The 20,546-nt window shown below is 44.7% G+C and overlaps 3 protein-coding genes across 4 annotated transcripts in view; 1 reads left to right on the top strand and 2 right to left on the bottom strand.

Moving 5' to 3' along the window:
* Window positions 1-3,541, bottom strand: part of TULP3 (TUB like protein 3) — a 32,645-nt gene extending 29,104 nt beyond the window's left edge. The window contains exon 1 of the mRNA XM_058829503.1: window positions 3,255-3,541. Within this exon, the coding sequence (XP_058685486.1) occupies window positions 3,255-3,295 (41 nt within the window). The 5' untranslated portion in view covers window positions 3,296-3,541. The remainder of the gene's footprint in view (window positions 1-3,254) is intronic.
* Window positions 3,542-3,675: 134 nt separating this feature from the next.
* RHNO1 (RAD9-HUS1-RAD1 interacting nuclear orphan 1) lies at window positions 3,676-8,272 on the bottom strand. Of its 2 annotated transcripts, XM_058859623.1 has the most exons (3): window positions 8,050-8,272; window positions 6,539-6,807; window positions 3,676-4,388 (listed from the first exon to the last, which is right to left on the bottom strand). In XM_058859623.1, exons 2-3 carry the CDS (start codon window positions 6,704-6,706, stop codon window positions 3,738-3,740), a joined length of 819 nt encoding a protein of 272 aa, XP_058715606.1. In that variant the 5' UTR covers window positions 6,707-6,807; window positions 8,050-8,272; the 3' UTR covers window positions 3,676-3,737. The 2 variants fall into 2 exon arrangements, with proteins under 2 accessions (XP_058715606.1, XP_058715616.1); XM_058859633.1 differs by lacking the exon at window positions 8,050-8,272 and having other exon boundaries at window positions 6,539-6,889.
* A 1,481-nt stretch (window positions 8,273-9,753) lies between these two features.
* Window positions 9,754-17,751, top strand: FOXM1 (forkhead box M1). Its single transcript, XM_058851663.1, has 8 exons — window positions 9,754-10,345; window positions 12,040-12,188; window positions 12,406-12,621; window positions 13,050-13,178; window positions 13,763-13,807; window positions 14,766-14,832; window positions 15,274-15,455; window positions 16,630-17,751. The coding sequence occupies exons 1-8, from the start codon at window positions 9,796-9,798 to the stop codon at window positions 17,686-17,688; spliced, it is 2,397 nt and encodes a 798-aa protein (XP_058707646.1). The 5' UTR covers window positions 9,754-9,795; the 3' UTR covers window positions 17,689-17,751.
* Window positions 17,752-20,546: the final 2,795 nt, after the last annotated feature.

Raw genomic sequence — 20,546 nt, 5'->3', positions numbered from 1 at the left:
AAACAGAAGAGAAAAGAGATAGCTCTCTCTAAAAAAACAAATGGTCACCAGTAACCTAAATTCTAGGTGATAAGAGATGGGAAAAGAACCAACTAGAAACTAAAGAGATAATTCAAACAAGGTTCAACTTTTGCAATTGCTGTTACCAAGTGAATCTCAAATTTTATTTGGAAATTTTAGTCACACATTACTGCCTTTTCTCTCTTGCCACTGCTGTCTCCATCACAAGTAAACTAACACCTTCATTTACATTAACAGCAGCTGCATCAAACCTCAAAAGGTTTTATTTTCGGATGAATCTGTACTCCAAGGAGTACGTATCAACTAAACTTATAAAATATTTACAGGTTTATTTCACTTTGGACTGATTTCTTCTTTATAACATTTAGAGCTGAAAGGGGTGAAGCAAACAGGATATTAAGCCAATTCTCACTCATCTAAGGATAAGATTTGCAGAATTGTAAGTCCTGGAATGTAAGAAACGTTGCTTGTCAATTTTGAAAAGGTCACTGGTGGCTAAAAAAAATACCCTAAGACTAACAGAGATGCTGAGAGGCTTTTAAAAGGAATTTTTAAACTTCTCTGTCTTCTCTGGTTTACAAGTATAGCTAAAATAATTAGCAAAGTATTTTGTCTTTTCTCCTCAAAATCATAATTACGATGCATTTATACAAAATACTCAAGCTCAACAGGCACAGAGATTCCTGACAACCTCAACTACCCTCAGACTTTTAAAATGTGGAAAGGGCTTTTGGCTGGATAACAGTACTACTTTTGAAGTTTTCAACTTCTCTTAACCCATGGGCTCTTAGTATTTTGAAAATTGAGCTTATTGGCAACGGGCTGTTTTCCTTCATTAACTTTGGGAGACACTGAGGAAATATCCCAGAGCTCCTGAGTTCACAAACTGAAAGCCACTAACTGATGCACGTCTGGACCCCATGGAAGCAAATGAGGGCAGGATTGCTGTAGCTGACATCTAGTTTTGTAGCCTCTGTAGACTCAGTCAAGATTTTTGCCCCTTGAAAATTATGTTTCTTTTACATGACATCTGCAAGTCAGAAGCTGAAGCATATTTGGAATGCAGTGTGTGAGATGCTTTAAGTATTCCTGTATACTGTGTGATTGGTGTGCAAAAGGGCAAAGTGCATTGGTCTCTGAAATTCTAAAATACATACTACCACAAGAAACAAATTTCCTTCACAATATTTTAAAAGCTTACCATGATTTAGAATTACTTTTACCTGAATGTTTCTACACTAATTATTTCATGGCAAGTCAAATGGACTTTCCTGAATAAGAGAGAAAGTCTAGAACTTATCAAAACCATAAAATAGCAATATTAAGCTTATAATTTTCTAAAGCAATAAGTCAGTTGTGCCATGTATACCTGAAAGCCAAACTTTAAATGATGTTGAGCAATTTCAGTTGCAGCCAGCTCCAATGGAAGAAAAGTCTAACACAACAGAGCATTTGCAAGTGACAGCCTGTAGATGGCTTAAATCCAAGATCTCTGCTGTCTATCCATCATCATGTATCCCACAGCACACTTACAAAACAATATTCATTAATTTTTGACTGATAATATTCAACTCTATCCATCAGAAATAAAATACTTCCAATATCTTTACGGGTATTTTTCACATTGCTCAATAGTAAAGGCATTCCACCCTGAGCAGAAAAAAATGGCCAAAAAAATATAAAAAATGCTGCCAAGCAGTTCTCAGGTATAGCTTTGTTAAGCTTTACCTGTAGTATCTTCATTGCCAAGAAGTGTCAGTTACTATGTATCACATTTACCTTTTCTATAAAATCCACTGTTTGGACAACTGACAATTATTTTACCAAGCAAGTTCTAGTAACAGAATTGTGACTTCTGGATACTTTTACTATTTTCCTCTCAGAAAAAGAACCTTCCCAAGAAAAGAGACATTTGTCATCCTAGAATTTATTACAATGCTGATGAACACTCGAACTTCATAGTCAGATCCCTAAAAACAACAAGCCTTACAGATCTACTTTAAAACTATGTACTTTAGGTTCACATATTCTAGTTTTCTTACCTTAACCACAGGGACTGAGAAAGCTAAAGAAATCGATGTTTCTTTAATAAACTGGGATTGGAGGGAAGCAGCTATCCCATGAGCTGCCATTATTGTTAGCCTGTTTCTGTGGAGCACCCATAAAAGTACAGAAGAGAAGTTTCTTAGCAGAAAGAAATGATGCCAGTAGAAGTTCTCAGAAAAGCAGCATTTCCTATAGCATCAGCTCTGTCAAACTTAAAAGGGAAATTTATGCGTGCAGGAAAATTTACACATATCTGGACACCGTTTCCTTAAAAATTCTTTCCAGAACTGGTAGACAACCTGAGGCCTTTCAAGTCTGCATAAAGAAGTAATCTAATGTTCCATAGCATATTTGGTGGACCCATGCAATTACAGGACCCTTTCTAACTCTATTGTTGCTTTTCATCCCCCTTCAATTACCAAGTGTAACAATGTATGTAATAAAAAAATACTGTTTCTCTTCTACACTGTGTTAATTACCATTTAACTACCCAAAGTTTCGGTTTCTCTCTTTAATTGCTTTGCTTCTTCTTATCCAACCAGAGGCACAAAGATAGACTTTCCTGGGTTTTTTGCAATCACACCAATTCTATCAAAACCCGTTTTCTCTGCGAGCTGGTATACCCACATTCAATTTCAAATAATCTCAATTTTGAGATACTTAAATACCACAAGCATAAAGTCTTTCCAAAACCGCTTCTCCATAGTTCACAGCCGTTTTTCCTATTACATCAGTTGAGTTCATTTCAGTTATTCCTCCATTTTTTTTCTTATAAAGGCGCACCGAGAGTTATACTAAATACCTAGAGAGCTTCATTAGGAGGAGCAGAGGGGATGGATAACACCGCGAAGACGCTTCACAGCGGCGCCTAGAAACCAAGAGTGGACCGAGACACCACAAAAACGTTTAATCTACAAGTATTCAGATGATGCACACCAACGTTGAAGAGTGAAGCACATAAAACGCACTCGCAGATAAAACAGCGGCACGGCTGTCGCCCGCCCGCGGGACGCGAGTGTCACCGAGGCAGCGCCGATCCGCGTGGCCGCTGCTGTGCGGCTCCGCCCGCCCGGGCCCCGCTGCGGCCGCTCATCCCGGCATCGGGCGCTGCTGCCAGGCGAGGCAACCCCTGCCCAGGCCTGTGAGGTCCCGGGGACGCCGGCGCCGCCGCCCCAAGCCCCGCTCACCTGTGAGCGGCGGGACCGCCCGGCTCCCCCGCTCCGTCCATCGCGGCCCCGCCGTTGCTATGGGCCCCCGCCCGCCGCTGCCCTTAGCAACGGCGCGCGGCACTGAGGCGCGCCGCCATTGGCCGGGGCCGCGAGCACGCCGCCCGCCGATTGGCCGCGGCGCCGCGCACGCGCGGCGGAACATAACGGCCGCCCCCCGTTCCGCGCCACGGGAGACGCCTCAGCCGGGAGCGGAGAACGGCCCCGGCGGGAACCGCGTGGGGCAAAAAGCCCTTTCCATACAGACTTCCCCAGGGAAGACCTCCCCAAAAGACCCTCCCCTGTCGCCAAGACCCTCCCCCGCGCCCCGCCCCGGTGTTTCTCGGAGGCTCTGCCAGGCGCAGTAGAGGGCCTGGCTGAAATCACGTCCCCTCTTCAGTCCCCGAAGCGACATCGTCTGTTCAGGCGTGTCCTTCACGCAGCAGAGTGGCTGCTCCCGCCCAGTCAGGTGTGGGTCTGTCTCCTCGAGAGCTCGATGTCTGCCTTCACCAGGATGTCCGCAGCGCTCAGCTTCCCTTGCTCCCGCAGGTACTTCATTATGTGAGGCCGCCGTCTCCAGGTGACCTTTACTCCATACTCGTGCTCGGGAGTATCTGTAACCAGCACTGCTGCCACCTCCCCTCTCCCACAGGGATCAGTACTAAGTGTCAGCTCTTTTTCTGGATGCCAAGCATGACTAATTTGTGATAGAGCATTGCTGCATCTCCCATTCCTTGGGGAAGAAACCTGTGCAGCCTCTGCATCTGGTGGTCTAAGGACTTCTTGCTCCACAGGCTGGGGAGGAGGCTTTCCACAGTTCTCTGGACACTTCACCTGGATGTTGGCATTTGCTGCTGTCCCTTTCTTAGGCTGGTTGTGAGAGCAGTCTGCATTCTTTCTCAAGCGATTTGGATCATCCAGTGGAGGGACTGCATGTCCTTCTGGAGTCTCAAAAGTTAAAGGAGGAAATCTGCAGGCTACAGCTCCTCGACAAGCTCCTCCTGCATGAAATGAACTGTGGTTGGCATCCTGATGGTAGGGCTTGTGAGGACCACGATGCTTTTTCTGGCGTGCTTTCAACACCACTGACTTAGCTGTGTCAAATTGTGGGCACACCTGAAGGGAAATACATAATAATAAGATAAAAACCCAACCCTTTTCTCCAGACAAGTAATGCCTGCCTGATTCTACTTCCCCACCTTTTTTAGTGTGTTCATTGAGTGGCCTGTTTTTTGGCAAAGCAAATGAGTCATGAACAAAGTTACTATGCATGAGATACATCTGAACTTCAACATGACATTCAGCCACCCTTCTCTGCAATGTCACTGGGGTGCAAGTGAGCTGTTCTCTGGCAACTCACAAAGAACTCAAGATACGGCTTTTAAAGGAAATCTAAGTGATGTCTACTCCTGTAACCCCTGCAGATTTAAGAAAGTTCAGAATGGATCCTTTTTCCTTCTCTGTCTTAGCATAACTCAAATAGATCCAAAGAACTAAATCCTCAGACTTCCTAAAGAAGTAGAGGCTGAACCAGGAGAGCAACACAAAATAATTAAAGAATGCCCATTTAGCTCAATCCCCTTAGATTATGTTAATAGGGTGTTCAAAATCTTCCCCCAAAACATAGTTAATTTCTGTATTGTGGAGATCCACCTCTACTATCAGCTTTCCATAGAAGATATGGTCCAAGCTCAACAATCTGTATTTCTTTGAATGATTTTGGACTCATACTCAAGCCCTAGAAATCCTTTTATTAGAGTGTTCTTTGTCTTCCTGGTTTTCAACAAAAGAGTTAGACTCTGTTTCAGATTCCAGTTTGCTTTTCCCAAGAGCACACCAAACTGAGTTCTTGCTACAGTAGCTACAGATCTCCTTCAGCATTCCTAAGTTATATAGTTCCTCAAAACACTGAGTGCAATTTAACTAAGGATAGCATTTTTTTGATGTATACCCGAACTGTTTGAATCCAAAGCCTTTGTGCAGGACAAGAGGAGTGATTCTGTAACAACTGTATACTAGCACATACTTAACACAGTCCCTGATTTTAAGGGTATAGCTTCCTGCCTTCAGAGAACATCTAGGATAGTTTTTATCTATGCAGGAACCTAGCAGTGGAAAGGGTATGAAAATCTTAGAAAATGCCAAAAAGAGAAGAGCAGAAAATCAGTTTCCATTGAAACAAGTTGACAGACACTCTGCAGAGGATGCCTCCAGAAGTTACAAACCTACAACAATTTCCAAAATTAAAAATATCTAGCAGTTTCAGTGCTGATAGCTTCAAACAAATTTAAGAAGCATTGTATTTTTGGAATCAAAGAGCTACTGGTGTGGATATTTCCACCTCTTCCAAACAAAATGAATGCTTATTCACAGCGGTTGTTTTACTTAGTGATTCAGAAACCATAGAACATACTGCCTCAAGCAGATACAAAAAAAAAAAAATTAAAGAGGAAAAAATTGAAGATGTTCTACTTCAAGGTTAAGGCATCACAAAAATACCTGCAGGTCAACAGGAACAAAGGAATGTTTCATGCTGGTTTGAAACCACACTTCCTGAGCTTGCTTTGTGAAGAGCAGAGTCAAGCAGCAATAATGTTTAAACAGAGCTACCCTAGGTGATGACCACTGTTGTATAGGAACAGTCTGTCTTTGCTGCAGCTGTTTGCTTAAAAAAAAAATAAATCTTTACATTATACGATATAAGGAGTATTTTAGGACACTGGAAACTGTCCCAAGAAAAGGAACCCATCAGAAGATTGGTATGGAGGGAAACTGTTCAAAACACAGAAGTGGAAAAGAAAGCAGGTTAGAACAAATTGTTTTGAAGTGAAAACCTATATTCTCTAAATTTAGCAGTGTTAGATTTAAACAATGCACCCAGTACTTTAACATGTAAATTTTAGAGTTCAGCAGTTCAAACAGCAAGCCAATAAGAAAAATCTCCCCTAATGTTTATTATGTGCAGGGTTTTCAGTTGCCAAGGAGAACAGTGTTTTCCTGATGGGAATTATTTTTCTAGAAGATACATATTCATTAATCAGTACAGACTACACACAGTTTATGTCTTCAAGTAACCAAGACTTTACTGCTTATTCTTAGAATGTGAAGCAGCTCAAGCATTTATTTATGCTTTAGAGTGATAGAGGGAATTCAGGTCTAGGCTACTAATTTTCCATATCCAGAACAGATAACTTTCTGTTAAGCCATACAGGAGAAACTTAAAAATTCTTGCTGTGGGATGCAGGAGGAAAACAATTTATACCAACCCAGGCAGCAGAAGTGTTCTGGTCCACAGGTTTTGTAGGCACATGTCTGGGATTCTCAGCCAAATGCAGTGGAGTTTCATAACAATGGATGGGTCCTGCCCTTGGCCTCTCAAGGAAAATCAACTCTGCCTTCCTGGCCTTGTGGGTACACTTCTTCTTCGGAGGCATCAAAAGGTGTGGTAAAACTACTTAGAAGCCTCATGATGCTTGTTGGAGCCAATTGAAGAAAGAGGGAAGCACCCTTAGGAGATGCTAAAGTGCTCTTGAATCTGTAGAAGGCAAATAAATGGATTTGAAGACAGACTTATTTGGAAACCTCAGACGTAGTTTTCCACAAAAGCAAAACATTTATCCAACAGCACAGTGTACACATCTTGAGGCAGGCTTTTTCCCCAACAGCAGTTCTTGAACCTTTTGTCAATTTTCAGGTAGATTTAAAAATGCACTGCAGGAATGGGAGCAATGACCTACTGATCCAGCTATATGAAGTCAGCTATCAAAATAAAAAAAAAAAAAACAAAACAAAAAACTTTTTTTCTTTTTTTCAATTCAGTCTGGTTTATAATATCAAGAAGATACTGTAGAGCCAAGATAATCATAAATCTTTCCCTTTCTAGTTGCCGACAAAGTAACATTTATGTTTTCATTTCAAGAGATTTTGTTTTTTTCTTTTTTACAGAACAGAGTTGACATCTTCCTCCTGTATTCTACGGATCTTGTATGATTTGTTTGTTTTACCTAATGAATAAGTTTGAACTGAAGTAACATTGTATTTAAGTTTCAGTTGGAAAACAGATCACAGAATCAATTAGGTTGGAAGACCTCTGAGGTGATCAAATCCAACCTGTGTAAACACCACCATGGCAACTAGACCATGGCACTAAGTGCTGTATCGAGTCTTTCTTTAAACACCTTCAGGGACAGTGGCTCCACTTCCCCGGGTAGCCCATTCCAATGTCTAATCATCCTTCCTGCGAAGAAATTCTTCCTAATGCCCAACCTAAACCTCCCGTGGTGCAGTTTAAGACAATCACCTTTTTCCATCACTAGGGGCCTGAGAGAAAAGGCCAGCCTCCTCCTGGCTATACCCTCCTTTAAAGCAGTTATAGAGAGCAAGGTCTCCCCTGAGCCTCCTGTTCTCCAGGCTGCACAACCCCAGCTCCCTCAGCCACTCCTCATAGCACTTGTGCTCCAGACCAGCTCTGCTGCCCTTCTCTGGACCCACTCCAGGACCTCATGTCCTTCCTGAAGTGAGAGGCCCGGAACTGGACACAGCACTCGACTGCCTCAGCAGTGCCGAGCACAGGGGGACAATCACTGCCCTTGTCCTGCTGGACACACCGTTGCTGATACAGGCCAGGTGCCATTGGCCTTCTTGGCCAATGATACTGCTGGCTCATATTGACCTAGCCTGACTTATCATAGATCAGCCCAGACAAGGAAATATAATAACATTTCATGAGAAATGTATGAGACTGCAACAGCAGTCAGACTGCATTAAGACTGCTTACCTAGGTCGTGGCGTGCTCAGGGAGTTCTGCGGGCCCCCCGAGCCCGGTGCAGCCGTGACACACACGTTAAACGGTGGAACTCCGTAGCTCTTCACCCGGAGTCAGCGTAATGCCGGCGGCCCGGGCGCACTGCAGGACTCCCAGTGGCGGGCAGCATGGTTGAAGGGAGCTGCCGGCACTGCCCCAGCCGGGGCGGGAGCGGCTGTCCCAGGACAGGGACAATGCGATCCGGGAGCGGCGCGCGCTCCGTCCCGCCCGCACATCCGTATCCCCCGCGGCCGCCGCCGATTTGTCCACCCGCCGCGGCCCCGCCCCCTGCGCGCCGATTGGCCCGGCCCGACAGGCCCCGCCCCCACCGCCGCTCACTGGCGCAGGCCGGCACGTGACCGGGCCAGGCTGCGCAGGGCGCCAAATTCAAACCGGGGCCGCTCCGGGCGCGTCGGCCCTGCCCGGCCGGGCAGCTGCTGAGTCGCGACCTGCGCCCGCCGCCGTACTCCAGGGCCTCGGGCGGGGGTCGGCACCCTTCGGAGGGCAGCGCTAAGGCCTCCAGGCGGCCGGGAGAGGGCAGCGCCTAGGCCCGGCCCGGGGCGGAGGGCCCCGCGGGAGCAGGTGAGCTTGCTGGCGAGGGCGGCGGCGCAGTGGCTGGAGTGGGTGAAGAAGGAGCTGGGAGCGCTTTGGCGCTGCTCTCCTTGTCCCCTTGGGGCTGCGGGTACGCGGCGATGCCCCCGGGCCTGTACCGGGGGTAGCAGTTGGAAGCCTCCCTGGGAAGTGACGCGCTCCTGAAAAGAACGCAGCCTATGGGAGGCTGGCTCAGGGCTCTTCTTTTGGCGCTGTCCTACCGGGATCTCTCCTTAACGGGGTGGAGCAGATCGCAAAGGGCCATGTTTGCGCCGGCTGCCAGAACCCGCGTGGAATGATCGCAGGGCTGTCTGCTCCCTGAACATAGGGTATCAGCTCAGCTTGTTATCTGCTGGACTCTGCATCAATGTAGGGGATTCCTACTGAAACTTTTCTCGTTTACTTGCTGACGCCGTCAAATCCAGCAATGCAAAAGGCCTCTTTATTATTGGTGTTTATTTCTATTCTGCTTGCCATATCTAATGATAAACAAATACAATTTGCATATTGTTCTAGTAGAGTTTGTAGAAAGATGCAGGCTGCAGCGAATCCTTGATGGCATTATTAGCTGTATTTTCACAGCATCTTACCCTGCAAGCAGTATTTCTGAATTTTATTTCCTCTGCTTCCAGCTTTATAGTTAAAACCACCTGTTGTCCAAAAGTTTGACATCTCAATTGTATGCTGCCCAATGATGAATTTACCTGGTGCTTGACAAGTCTACAAAAGGAATGAGCAGCACATTTACTTGGTGTCTCTCTTAAAGCTTGCTGGCTGATGCTTGTCAAGTCACATCATAGCTAAGTCTTTCTGTAAAGCACATACACATTTTGTTCATTATTATGTACTTTATGATGGAAGTTATCTACTGTGCAAATCTCTCTCTCATCCTGCTTACACAAAGTGTGGGTGAAGTAGATACAGTATGATTTTTCAGTAGCCTTGTCAGCCTTATTAAATGCTTTCAATTTTATTTGTCTTTTGTGTTTCTAGCTTTGTAGCAACTGATGAGAATGTGTGCTCTGTGGGAGGTCTTGAGATGATTTGCTGCACCCTTTATGTTGTACCTTTTGTTTTGCAGGATTTGTTCCTCTCCCTTTCAATGGAGAGTGACATTATAGATCAATAATGAGGACCAGCCCTCGCAGGCCCTTAATTCTCAAAAGACGGAAACTGACCCTCCCACAGAACGATGAATCCAGTACTTCAGCAAGAGATGAGAATAGAGGTCAGGATGAAAAGGCTCCTAAGCAGGAGCAGAGGCAGGAAGACCAACACAACAGACAACCCAGAGACAAAAGGGACTGTGGCCTGCAGAAATTCCCAGCGGGAATAAAGATAATTGACCATCCTACAATGCCCAACACACAGGTGGTGGCCATCCCTACAAATGCTGATATCCAGAGCATCATAGAGGCATTGACAGCAAAAGGAAAAGAGTGTGGCAAAAATGGACCCAACAAGTTCATTCTCATTAGCAGTGGGGGCACATCCCGTTCAGCAGGTCCAGCACCATCGCAGCATCTCCCATCAGAGAAGAAAGCCAGTGCAGCCATCAAGGCTGCAGATAGTCAAGAAAGAGAGAAGAATGTTGCACAGGCACCTGGTCTTGCAGGCACTACAACACTCTGGCATTCAGGAGTTGATCCTGTGGTTCGACAGGAACAGGAGACCAACAGTATGTAGCCTTTACCTGTTTTTTTGTTGTTTTTTTTTTTGTTCTGACAGACAAAGAGATGTGAAATGGGCCAAGGAGTGTAGCCTTTGTGTCTTGGTATGCAGTAATTGTTAATTTTTTGTTATAGAAAAAATACCTATGGATTTGATTCTAATAATCTACACAGCTTTGCATATGTAGTGAAATCTGAAGGAATATAGTGGACATATCTTTTTGATGGAAGACGTCTGAGCTTCTGACTTGGGTTTTTTGCTAAGTCTTTCTATTTCTTGAAGTACTAGATCAACATTGTCCTGTTTTGGTTGGCAGCAATAGTCTGGTTTGAGTGTTTTTAAGGCTGCAGGTCTTTTCAGAAATTGGGCAACTACACATGAAATCAGGAATTCAAGGTGAATTCCTTCCATAATCTTAGTGTTGTAATACCATATTTTAGAAGTGTGACTGCTGCCTTCCTTTTGACAGCTGAGATGAAGGGGTAGCTGGGTTACTTGTGAGAAAGCAGAGTTACAATGAGGGGAGGGCTGTGTTTGTAGCCTATCTGGGTTTCAGTAAAGCCTTTGGCACTATCTCCCACAGCATTATTCTGGAAAAGCTGGCAGCCCATAGCTTGGTCAGGTTCACTCTTCACCATGTTAAAGTGGACTGGATGGCTGGGCCCAGAGAGTGGTGCTGAACAGTGCTGCATCCAGTTGGTGACCAGTCACTGGTGGGGTTCTCCAGGGCTCAGGGCTGGAGCCAGTCCTGTTTACTGTCTATATCAATGATCTGGATGAGGGGATCAAGGACATCCTCGGAAGTTCACAGATGACACCAAGCTGGGGGGTAGTGTGGATGTGCTGGAGAGCAGGAGGGCTCTGCAGAGGCATCTGGACAGGCTGGATCCATGGGTCAAGGCCAGTTGTGTGAAGTTCAGTAAGACCAGGTATCAGGTTCCACAGTTGCATTGCAACAGCCCCAGGCAGTGCTACAAGCTAGGGGAAGAGTGTCTGGAAAACTGCCCAGCAGAAAAGGCCTGGGGGTGCTGGTCAACAGCAGCTGAACATGAGCCAGTTGTGCCCAGGTGGCCAAGAAGGCCAATGGCATCTTGGTCTGTGTCAGCAATAACGTGTGCTGTAGGACCAGGGCAGAGATTGTCCACCTGTACTCGGCACTGGTGAGGCCACATCTTGAGTTCTGTTTTCAGTTTTGGGCCACTCATGACAGAAAAGACATTGAGGTGCTGGAGCGAGTCCAGAGAAGGACAACGGAGCTGGTGAAGGGTCTGGAACACAAGTCTGATGAGGAAGAGCTGAGGGAGCTGGGGGTGTTCAGCCCTGGGGAAAAGGAGGCTCAGGGGGATCTTATCGCTCTCTATGACTGCCTGAAAGGAGGCTGCAGAGTAGTGGGGGTTGCCTTCTCCTAGGCAACAAATGACAGGACAAAAGGGCATAGCCTCAAGCTGTGCCAAGGAGAGTTCAGATAGGACACCATGAAGAATTTCTTCCCTAAAAAGGTTGTCAAGCTTTGGAACAGACTGCCCAGGGAGGTTTGGAGTCACCATCCCTAGAGGTGTACAAGAAATAACTGTATACTACAGTCAGTGCCATGGTGTTGTTGATAAGGTGGTGTTTGGTCACAGGTTGGACTCTGGTCTTGGAGGAGTTCTTTAACTTAAATGTTTCTGTGATTATTATGAGGGCTTGTTATCCCAACAGGCAGTGGTGAGACAATAAGCTCTGTGTTGGACAACAGCCTCACCAACATCCAGTGGCTGGGGAAGATGAGATCCGATGGGCTAAATCCCTCTTCTGTGAAGGAAGACACAGAGAAAGAGAATCAGATGCCTCTGCAGGAAAGAGTCAAGGTAAGTCAGAGAATACAAGAGTGTGTGCTAAAACTTTTGATAAGGAAGTAATCTATGTGGATCAGAGGACTTGCAAGAATTAGGCAGCACTATCTCTAAGAAACCTGAGTTTGACCTTTACTGATATGAATAGCAGAACCCAGAGGATCCAGTGATGTTCTATGGGCTTTCTTGTCGGCTTCATGAATGTTCATGTATCACCCCTTCTGTCTTTCAGACTGAAGAGGAAGCTGCTGCTGCTGCTATTCCTACTGCTGCTGTGTCCTCCGCGTGGCAGGATTCAGTGTCAGAACGACCTCCTTACTCCTATATGGCCATGATCCAGTTTGCCATCAACAGCACAGAGAAGAAGCGCATGACCCTGAAGGACATCTATACCTGGATTGAGGATCATTTCCCTTATTTTAAACATGTAGCTAAGCCAGGTTGGAAGGTAACAAGAAGGCCCTCAAGTTGCTCTGGGTGATGTTACATGCCTTCTGGATCAAAATGAAAAGTTGTTCCCCAGCCTGCAAAGCAAGATGGAAGCTCGTTTAAACATTCCACCCCAAATACACTCATTCCAGATGTTCACTGTACCACTTCTCGTATCCCTTGCCTCATCCTACTTAAACAAGTTGATGGGATGTTTAATCACTGGAGTGAGAATAGGGATCTCAAGAGTACATAGAATCAAGACTGATGACAGGGTCATCAGTCTTGAGTCCTATTGGCTGGGTATGCTGTGAATATGAAAGTTCCATGTTGTCTGCACTTTGGAATGTAATCCCTCTGCTAGGGCAGCCATGTTTGAGGTAGGCCTTGCTGTGCTGATAATAAAACAACTGCTTTTCAACCTCTCCCTCGCTCCTTTCTCCCCAGAACTCCATTCGGCACAACCTGTCCCTTCATGATATGTTTGTCCGTGAGACATCTGCCAATGGTAAAATCTCCTTCTGGACTATTCACCCCGGTGCAAACCGTTGCCTAACATTGGACCAGGTATTTAAGGTGAGTTACCTCGTGCAAAGAAAATAGGACAGGCTATGCAGTTTCTCAATGCCACAATAGACTGATGCACCTTATTTTAATGGTAAGGTCAAGCTGCTTTTACATCAGCCTCTTTGTAGAAGCTGGATTCAGTCACTTCACTTGGCAAATAGATAAACTCTGCATTTGAAAGAAAAGGTGCTGTGGCTGTGCTTTTGACCTGGAGCTTCGTGGGAAGTGTTTATTCTTCATGTGCTGTGCCAAATATAAGTCAGGTTGTTCAACTTCTTCCCATGGGCCTTATTCAAATTCCTAACGAGAAGATTTCCACTGAGGCAAACCATGTGTTCCTACACTGTTTGATAAGTCAGGCATAGGATGGAATTCTCCTAGCCCAACTAGGTATTTTAGGAAGATTTTGTCAGGGAAATAGAGCTTGGGAATCCAATATAGGTATGTTTAGACTCTTGTGTTTTATGCAGTGGGTGGGTAGAATTAACTTTTTTTTGCTCAGATTGTACAAGTTTAAAATGTCCCATTTGTCTCCCTCTTTGGTTGATAACTTCATCTTAATTTTTTTTCTGCTCAATGCCTTCTGCCACCAGCCGCTGGACTTGGGGTCACCAACATCGCCTGAGTATTCTGAATCAGTAAGAATTACCATCTGGCTCGGGGCTTGATCTTCCATTCTCTTCTTGCCAGTCACTGAAGGAAAGGACAACAGGCTTGGGGAGGGGGACTGGGCCACTGCTGCATCTACTCATACAACTCCATGCACACCCTTTGTGGGGAGAGGGGTCTAGCCAAAGATTGATTGCCTTCAGATGGTACAGTCTCTCTCTCTAGCTGGTAAGGATGAACAGCTTTGAGCAACCTGGAAGTCTACTGCTGAAGTAGGCTGCAATGAACACCAATAGGCTTCAGAGAACAAGCCCAAACAGATTTCTGGTAAAATCATCTCCATGGCAACTGTTCCCATATGTTTTGGGGTTCAGATCCAGAGAGAATAGGATCTCTCTGTGCTCCTTTTTTTCTTTTTGGAACCCACTGCATTGTGACTTTTGGAAGGATGAACCTGTTTGCTGTTGCTCTTGCATTCAGCAGTTTTAACAGTGATGGATTTGCAAGTATCCAGTCAAACACTTTTCTGTCACAGCTACAACCTTGGCCTTCTTTCCATCTGCTCAGAATTCTGATCCCATTGTGGCCTCTGCTATTCCATTTGAACACCTATCTGGTCTATGGTTTGTACAGACCTCCAGTATACAATAAAGCTATCCTATTCATTGTTCCTCAGGCACTGGGGGTGCCAAAATCAGCTCACTTCTGCAGTAGAGTCTGTAGCTGGAGCAGCTCTGTCATGTTGTCTCTTTTCCTACACAGCCTTTGGTGGGCAGCTGGCTTTGGGATGGCATGGCTGCAAACCAGCAAGTGGCACAGACCTAGAGCCGGTCCAAGTGCTGGGTGCTAACAGCTGCTTTCTCTGCATTAGTGCAGCTCAGACCTCTGGTGCCAGCTCTCAGTGAGGCAGCAGAATAAATATGAATTCTTTTCTTTTAATCTCTCTCTTTTCTCCATGTCCTCTTACTTATTTCACAATGACTGCAGCAACAAAAGAGTCGTCTTCCAGACCCTCTGAAGAACATGGGAAGCAAAACTGAACCCCAGAATTCACGTAAGTGTCCACATCAGTCTAGGCCAAAGAGAATCAATCCAATAAATCTGGGGCTCTCCAAATTACATAATCTGGAGATTATGTAATACAAACAAATGGAGTGTGTTATCCCGGTTTGCCAGCTTTTATGCTCCTTACTGTCAGGTTTGAAATACAAAGCAGTGTTATTGTGTCTGAGGATGTGATGGTGAGATGGTGGGTATTGGGCTCTCAAATGGAGTGAGAGCCCCAGCTTGAGAGGTAGGGTCTACATGAAAGGTTATTTTCTTTTTCATGAGGCTTCTGTCTTGGTATTTGTATCCTTAAAGTTAGCAGAGAAGGTAAGGGATTTGATCAAATGTTTCTTTTGAGGTGTCTAGACAGACTTTCTGTAAGGTGCCTGGGTTTCATGAGGTAGCAGTGGAGAACAGGCAAAAGTGAGTCCCTTCTTTTCCCTTCCAGGCCGAAAGATGAAGCCTTTGCTTCCTCGTGTCAACTCCTACCTGGTTCCAATCCAGTTTCCTTTGAGTCAGCCTCTTGTCTTGCAACCTTCCATGAAGGTTCCTCTGTCTGTGGCGCAGGGAGCATCCCTTAACAGCTCAGAGACTTTGCAGAGCAATAAGCGTGTGTGCATTGCTCCAAAGGTTGGTTTCTTGTTTTCCAAGGAGTTTTGAGGGGGTTAGTGTGGTTCTCTTTTATTTTTTTTTTTTTTTAAGAGGGACAAGGAGGGTGCTAGGGAGGGTGTGGGGATTTTTTTAAGGAGGGGTGTGTTTGTTTGGATTTTTTTGTTTACTTTTTCTTTCTGTCTCCTGCCTTCAGTGAACATTTTCTTCACGTGGTTCCTTTGTGCATCTTTACTAGGTGCTCTAAAACTCCAAGCACCTATCAACGAACTAGCCAGTGATAATCCTTGCTATCCTTTACTGTCTCTATCCTGACTACTACCTCCTAATTTATTTGCTCTAAGGATGTTTCTATAATTCATTACAGGAAGGGGCTCTATGACTTGGTTAAGACAATTTTTCTTTACTGCTGGGATGTGAGGAAAGAAGAATGGGAGGAATGGCTTTGTTCTGATCCTAAAACATTCATATTTTTGATAGCTCTATAGACAAATAACAATAAGGAACTTCTGAAAGAGTATAGCTTTCGTGTAGTCTCTTCCCAGAGGATTTCCATATCTGCTGTTTGCTAATTCTGTGAAGTTCACAGTTATTCTGTGAATGTTCACGAAAAACAGCTATTAAACAGATCTTTTTCTTGGCATCTCACTGACTGCTCTTGTATGCTCTTGTAAAGCTTTAGCTTCTTCCATCCTGTCTAACCATAATCCTATTTTCCTTTGTATGCCTGGTGCTTTATGTTCTCTCCAGCTATGATTTATCTTTCTCCTGTGCTCTTTTTCTTTTCATAACCTCATTTTTTTCCTCTTCCTTTTCCATGGTTTCTGGGAAAGCTGTTCTCATTAGTTTTGTTATTCCCATTTAGATAATGCAAGAAAAAATCAAAGGGGTTATATTTTTTTCCAGAAATATTCAACTCTCCTTCTGCCTATATTCCCAGAAGTTTCTCAGAGCAGGAGTGCTCTGAAGGATATGACTTTCAGTCACTTAGCTAGAATCCTTCCCATGTGATCCTTAGGCTTCTTTTCATCAACTTCACAGAGATCAGTCTCAGCTATAATTACTACTTCCTGAATATCTTCTTCTTACCCTTTCTGCTGGCCTTAAATGCCAGTCTTCTTTCCACTGTTACTTGGATTTTTGGGTAGTTTAGATCCATGCTTACTGACTGCGTGTCACCTGTGTTTCATTGTAGGTGTCACTGTCTGCAGAAGAGTCACCCTCTTTACCCACGGCTGCTGTCAAAGAGGAGGGTCAATGTGATGAAGGTTTATTTTCCCCAACCCATTCTGTACAGGAGAACAGCTCCCAGCCTGGTGAGAAATTGTCTTCTTTCCCTGAGGCTGCCTGTAAAAAGGAGGAAGAAGGCTCTCAGCTGGATCCCTGGCTATCCCCATTTGCCTCAACCGTAACGGTCAAGGAAGAGCCAAGCTTGTTCCTCCCAGACTCATCCACAAAGGAGAGGAAACAGTTCACCACACTGAAGTCCCCATCTAAGGCAGTTTCTGACTCTTTAGTTATAAAGAGGAGGGAAAGGCGGGAAGTGGGCAGATCCAGAAGGAAACAACGCCTAGCACTGCCTTGTTCAGAAGAGCCTGTCCTTGTTTTGCCAGAAAGCAGCAGCTTTGACCCTTTCCAGTTAGGGGCAGACCATCCCTTCCCCCAGGAAAACCATCCCCTTGAGAACATTTCACAGCTCAGCTGCTCACAGGGAGAAGAAGGGGCCTTTAAAACACCAGTCAAGGACGTCTTCAGCAAATTGCCCATTTCTTCCACTCCCAGCAAAGCCTCAGCCACTACTACCCCTTCACTAGAGGTCCTTGACCAGTGGAAGTCTGCTTCCTTAGCCAAGGGAAGTCATGAGCTGGACTTCAGTCCAGTGAAAACTCTTCAGTTGCCATTCACACCTCTCCAGGACAACCAGGACTTGTTGGGTTTTAACAGCACACCCCTTAAAAATCCTCTCTTTGATTCTTCTCAAGAACTGCTCAATACAGAATCCGGTGACATGGTCCATATGCCCCTCACGAGCTCTCCAGCTTTAATTCATGACACTTCCAAGCAATCCTCTGCTGAGCTGACAACCTCTGGCTTTACTGAAAACCGGTCACTCATGGAGGGGCTTATCCTGGACACCGTGAATGACTGTATGAGTCTCAGCAAAATCCTTCTAGATATAAGCTTTCCTGGTCTTGAGGATGAAAATTTAGGAACAGACATTAGTTGGTCTCAGCTCATACCTGAACTGAAGTGAACTGACCTGAGGACTGAATTTGACTTATTCTGATGTTACAGAAAGCACTCCACGCTCCTGAGATTCATTCATGTAATCCAAGACAACTGCTTTTGACTAATTCCCACATCCATGGGAACAGAGAGCATTATCGACTCCTGCTAAGCTGGGAGACAGGCCCATCAGCTGCTATGGGCTTCCTTTATAAGATCCTGTAGGCTTCGAGTGGAACAAGATAATAGAACTTCTCTAGCTTTGTACTAGAGATAGCCTCTCTCCAGGGATTGTTATCAAGAAAACATCTAGGTAGGCCCTGAATGGCATTTGTTACTCTGAGGTATCAGAGGAAACGAACACACTCTTCAGTACAATAGGAAAGAGCCCAGAAACCTCCTCTTAGCTTTGTCCTAATCTCCCTTTTAGTATCTTCTTGGTATCTTCTGTCTAGTTTTAATGTCTGTAAATACTGTACATTCCTTAAATTAGCCCTTAATTATAATAATAATAATAATATTATTGTAGGGTTATGGGAATATTTGGCGTGGTAAGGGTTTGACCTACAGTGTGTTGTCCATATGTTCATATCTCTTGTATTCTTCTACCCTAGCTGAAAGCCCAAATTTTTATTTTTATTTTTTTTTTACTTCACAAACACTTTGGTCTAGGTTGTTCTAAAGGTTTCTGGGGCAAAGATCTGAAAAATTGTCTATATGTGACCCAAGTCAAACGGAAACAGGTTATCTGGATTGCAGCATAAAATCTTGGTTTGGCTCCCTTTTTTCAGGCTGGAATGATAAGAGCTTGGATCAAGCCATATAGCTCTTCTGATTGCAGAGGTCTATTATGTACCTAGAGGACTAGGTAGAGTCCTCTGCCTACGTAGAGTAGTGGTACCTCTACTACTGTTGCAGTAAGATGGACCTCTATTGAATGGTTAAAGCTGCCCTCATTACAGTCAGCAGTTGAAAATGTAAAAAAGAACCTATACAGGGAATGCTGATATTCCCACTGGAAACTGACCTCTGGAAACACAAGGTATGTATCTCTTGGTGCAATAGAACAACTCCTCCCAGTTCTCTAGAACTTATGTCATAGAAAAAATCGCCTTGGCGATGATCTGATCTTTCTGCTTGCAGACAAGTGGTGACTCCTGTATCCAAAAACTCAATAAAGCTTCTGTGGGACTGCAGCTGAGTGTTATCTCAGCCTGCCGAGGTTTGGCCTACAGCACGAGCAACCCCTTCTTCTTATCTTGTGTGTGTGTGCTTTGTGATCACTCAGTGAGTGACCACTGGGTCATTTTCAGGCCTTGGTGGCCAAACCACATTAGATTTAGTTACTCAACCTGCTGTTTCATGTAACATACTTTTTCCTGCTGCTTATGGGTAAATCCTGACAAGTCAGAAGAATACAAACATCACAACACCACCAGCAGACTAATTTCTGTATCTTCTAAGTGCAAAACAAATGCTGCTTGAAACTGTTTCTGCCTTCCCCTATAAACATAAAACCAGTTTTACATGTGTGTGGTTTTCAGAACCGCAGTTCTTTGTACTTAGAGGTTATTTGCTCTCATAAAATGTTTCCAAACTTTAGTTTAATGGTTATTATTTCAGTTTTTCTGGGGTTACAAGGCTGCAGAAGGGGCCTGGTTTTGCACACTTTCTACTCGTACTTCTACCATGGCTGCTGCTACTTGGCTTTCTCAAGGCATCCTCTCCCCCTTTCATCGCATTTGCTCCTGAGAAGACGTGTGCACACAACTGACACCTGGGAGCCAGCTAACTAAGATCATGTCTCCAGCAAATACTGAAATTTTCTTGTCCTTGGTGTTAATTCCAGGCAGCTGCTGTCCCTGACAGCTGAGGTGCTTTGATGGCCATCTCACATTTTATTTTGAACATAGTAGCGCTAAAATTTCACTTCCCTTCTTTTTACCTATTCCAGTGAGAGCACCACTCAAGGGCGATTATATCAAAAAAGGTGGGAGGAACAACAGAAAAAAAAATCCATTAAGTAGTTCTACCTCTTGCTCCCAGAAGTTTTGGCCAAACCAGTTCAAAGCACCAGCTGGTGAGGACTTAATCACAAAATACAACTATTTCTCTCCATTTATGTTTGCTTGATATTCTGCCTGGAATACTCTTTCCTTATGGAAAGGCAGTTATCACCTGTCCCTCTGCAGGCTCAGTATTAGGGTTAGAATGTGGAGGTGTGATCTTGTCAGATGGTGGATGCCTCTGTCCACCCTGCTGCAGTAAGAGCAGAGCCACATACTTCATGTCTTCTCATGAGCCCTAGAGCAGGAAGGCACAGTTCTCCACACCCTTTGCACAGCACTCACAGGGCTTCTCTGTAATGTGCAGGAGCATCAAGGACTGTCCTTGACTTGTGATATCAGACAAAACTATTTAACACCTTCTAGCCTGTAAAAGCAAACATTAATTTAAGATAAAAATTTTAAGGGATCTGGGACATTCAAATCTATAGGGAGCCAGCAAGTGCTGTGGATGCTCTGCTCCTCTGACAGCTCTGCTTGATACCAGGAGTGTGACAGACTCAAAGGAGAAGGTAAATCCCTTTCATTAGTTGAATGGGGTTCCTCCCACTATGTTTTGTCAGCTGAAAAGGACTGGATGCCCCCTGAGATGAGGTAAGCAAGGATGCTTGCCACCTTTTTACTTTCGCAATTTGGCTGGTAGAGGAAAAACTTGATCTCTTCCCCGTGTGAAAGAGACCCTGTCTTACATTGCAGAAACATTTTTATGAGGATGTCAGGCCTTAATTTCTCCCAGAGGGCAGTCTAGCTCTTAACAAGGGTGAAAATTTCTTTTTTTAGTAAAATACCTGACTTCCTCGTTAAAATGCACTATAGGCTC

Source organism: Poecile atricapillus, chromosome 1 (genome assembly GCF_030490865.1).
Source record: "Poecile atricapillus isolate bPoeAtr1 chromosome 1, bPoeAtr1.hap1, whole genome shotgun sequence".
Taxonomy (NCBI): domain Eukaryota; kingdom Metazoa; phylum Chordata; class Aves; order Passeriformes; family Paridae; genus Poecile; species Poecile atricapillus.
Note: the sequence above shows the minus strand (reverse complement) of the source record. Positions and strands in the feature narration are given on the sequence as shown.

Bases quoted from the DNA above. Each gene is read 5' to 3' on its own strand.
- RHNO1 (XM_058859623.1), bottom strand. From the start codon at position 6,706: ATGCCTCCGAAGAAGAAGTGTACCCACAAGGCCAGGAAGGCAGAGTTG. The intron at 4,389-6,538 runs GTTGGTATAAAT...ATTTCCCTTCAG, and splicing joins AGAACACTTCTGCTGCCTGG to GTGTGCCCACAATTTGACAC.
- FOXM1 (XM_058851663.1), top strand. From the start codon at position 9,796: ATGAGGACCAGCCCTCGCAGGCCCTTAATTCTCAAAAGACGGAAACTG. The intron at 13,179-13,762 runs GTGAGTTACCTC...TTCTGCCACCAG, and splicing joins CATTGGACCAGGTATTTAAG to CCGCTGGACTTGGGGTCACC. The intron at 14,833-15,273 runs GTAAGTGTCCAC...TTTCCCTTCCAG, and splicing joins AACTGAACCCCAGAATTCAC to GCCGAAAGATGAAGCCTTTG.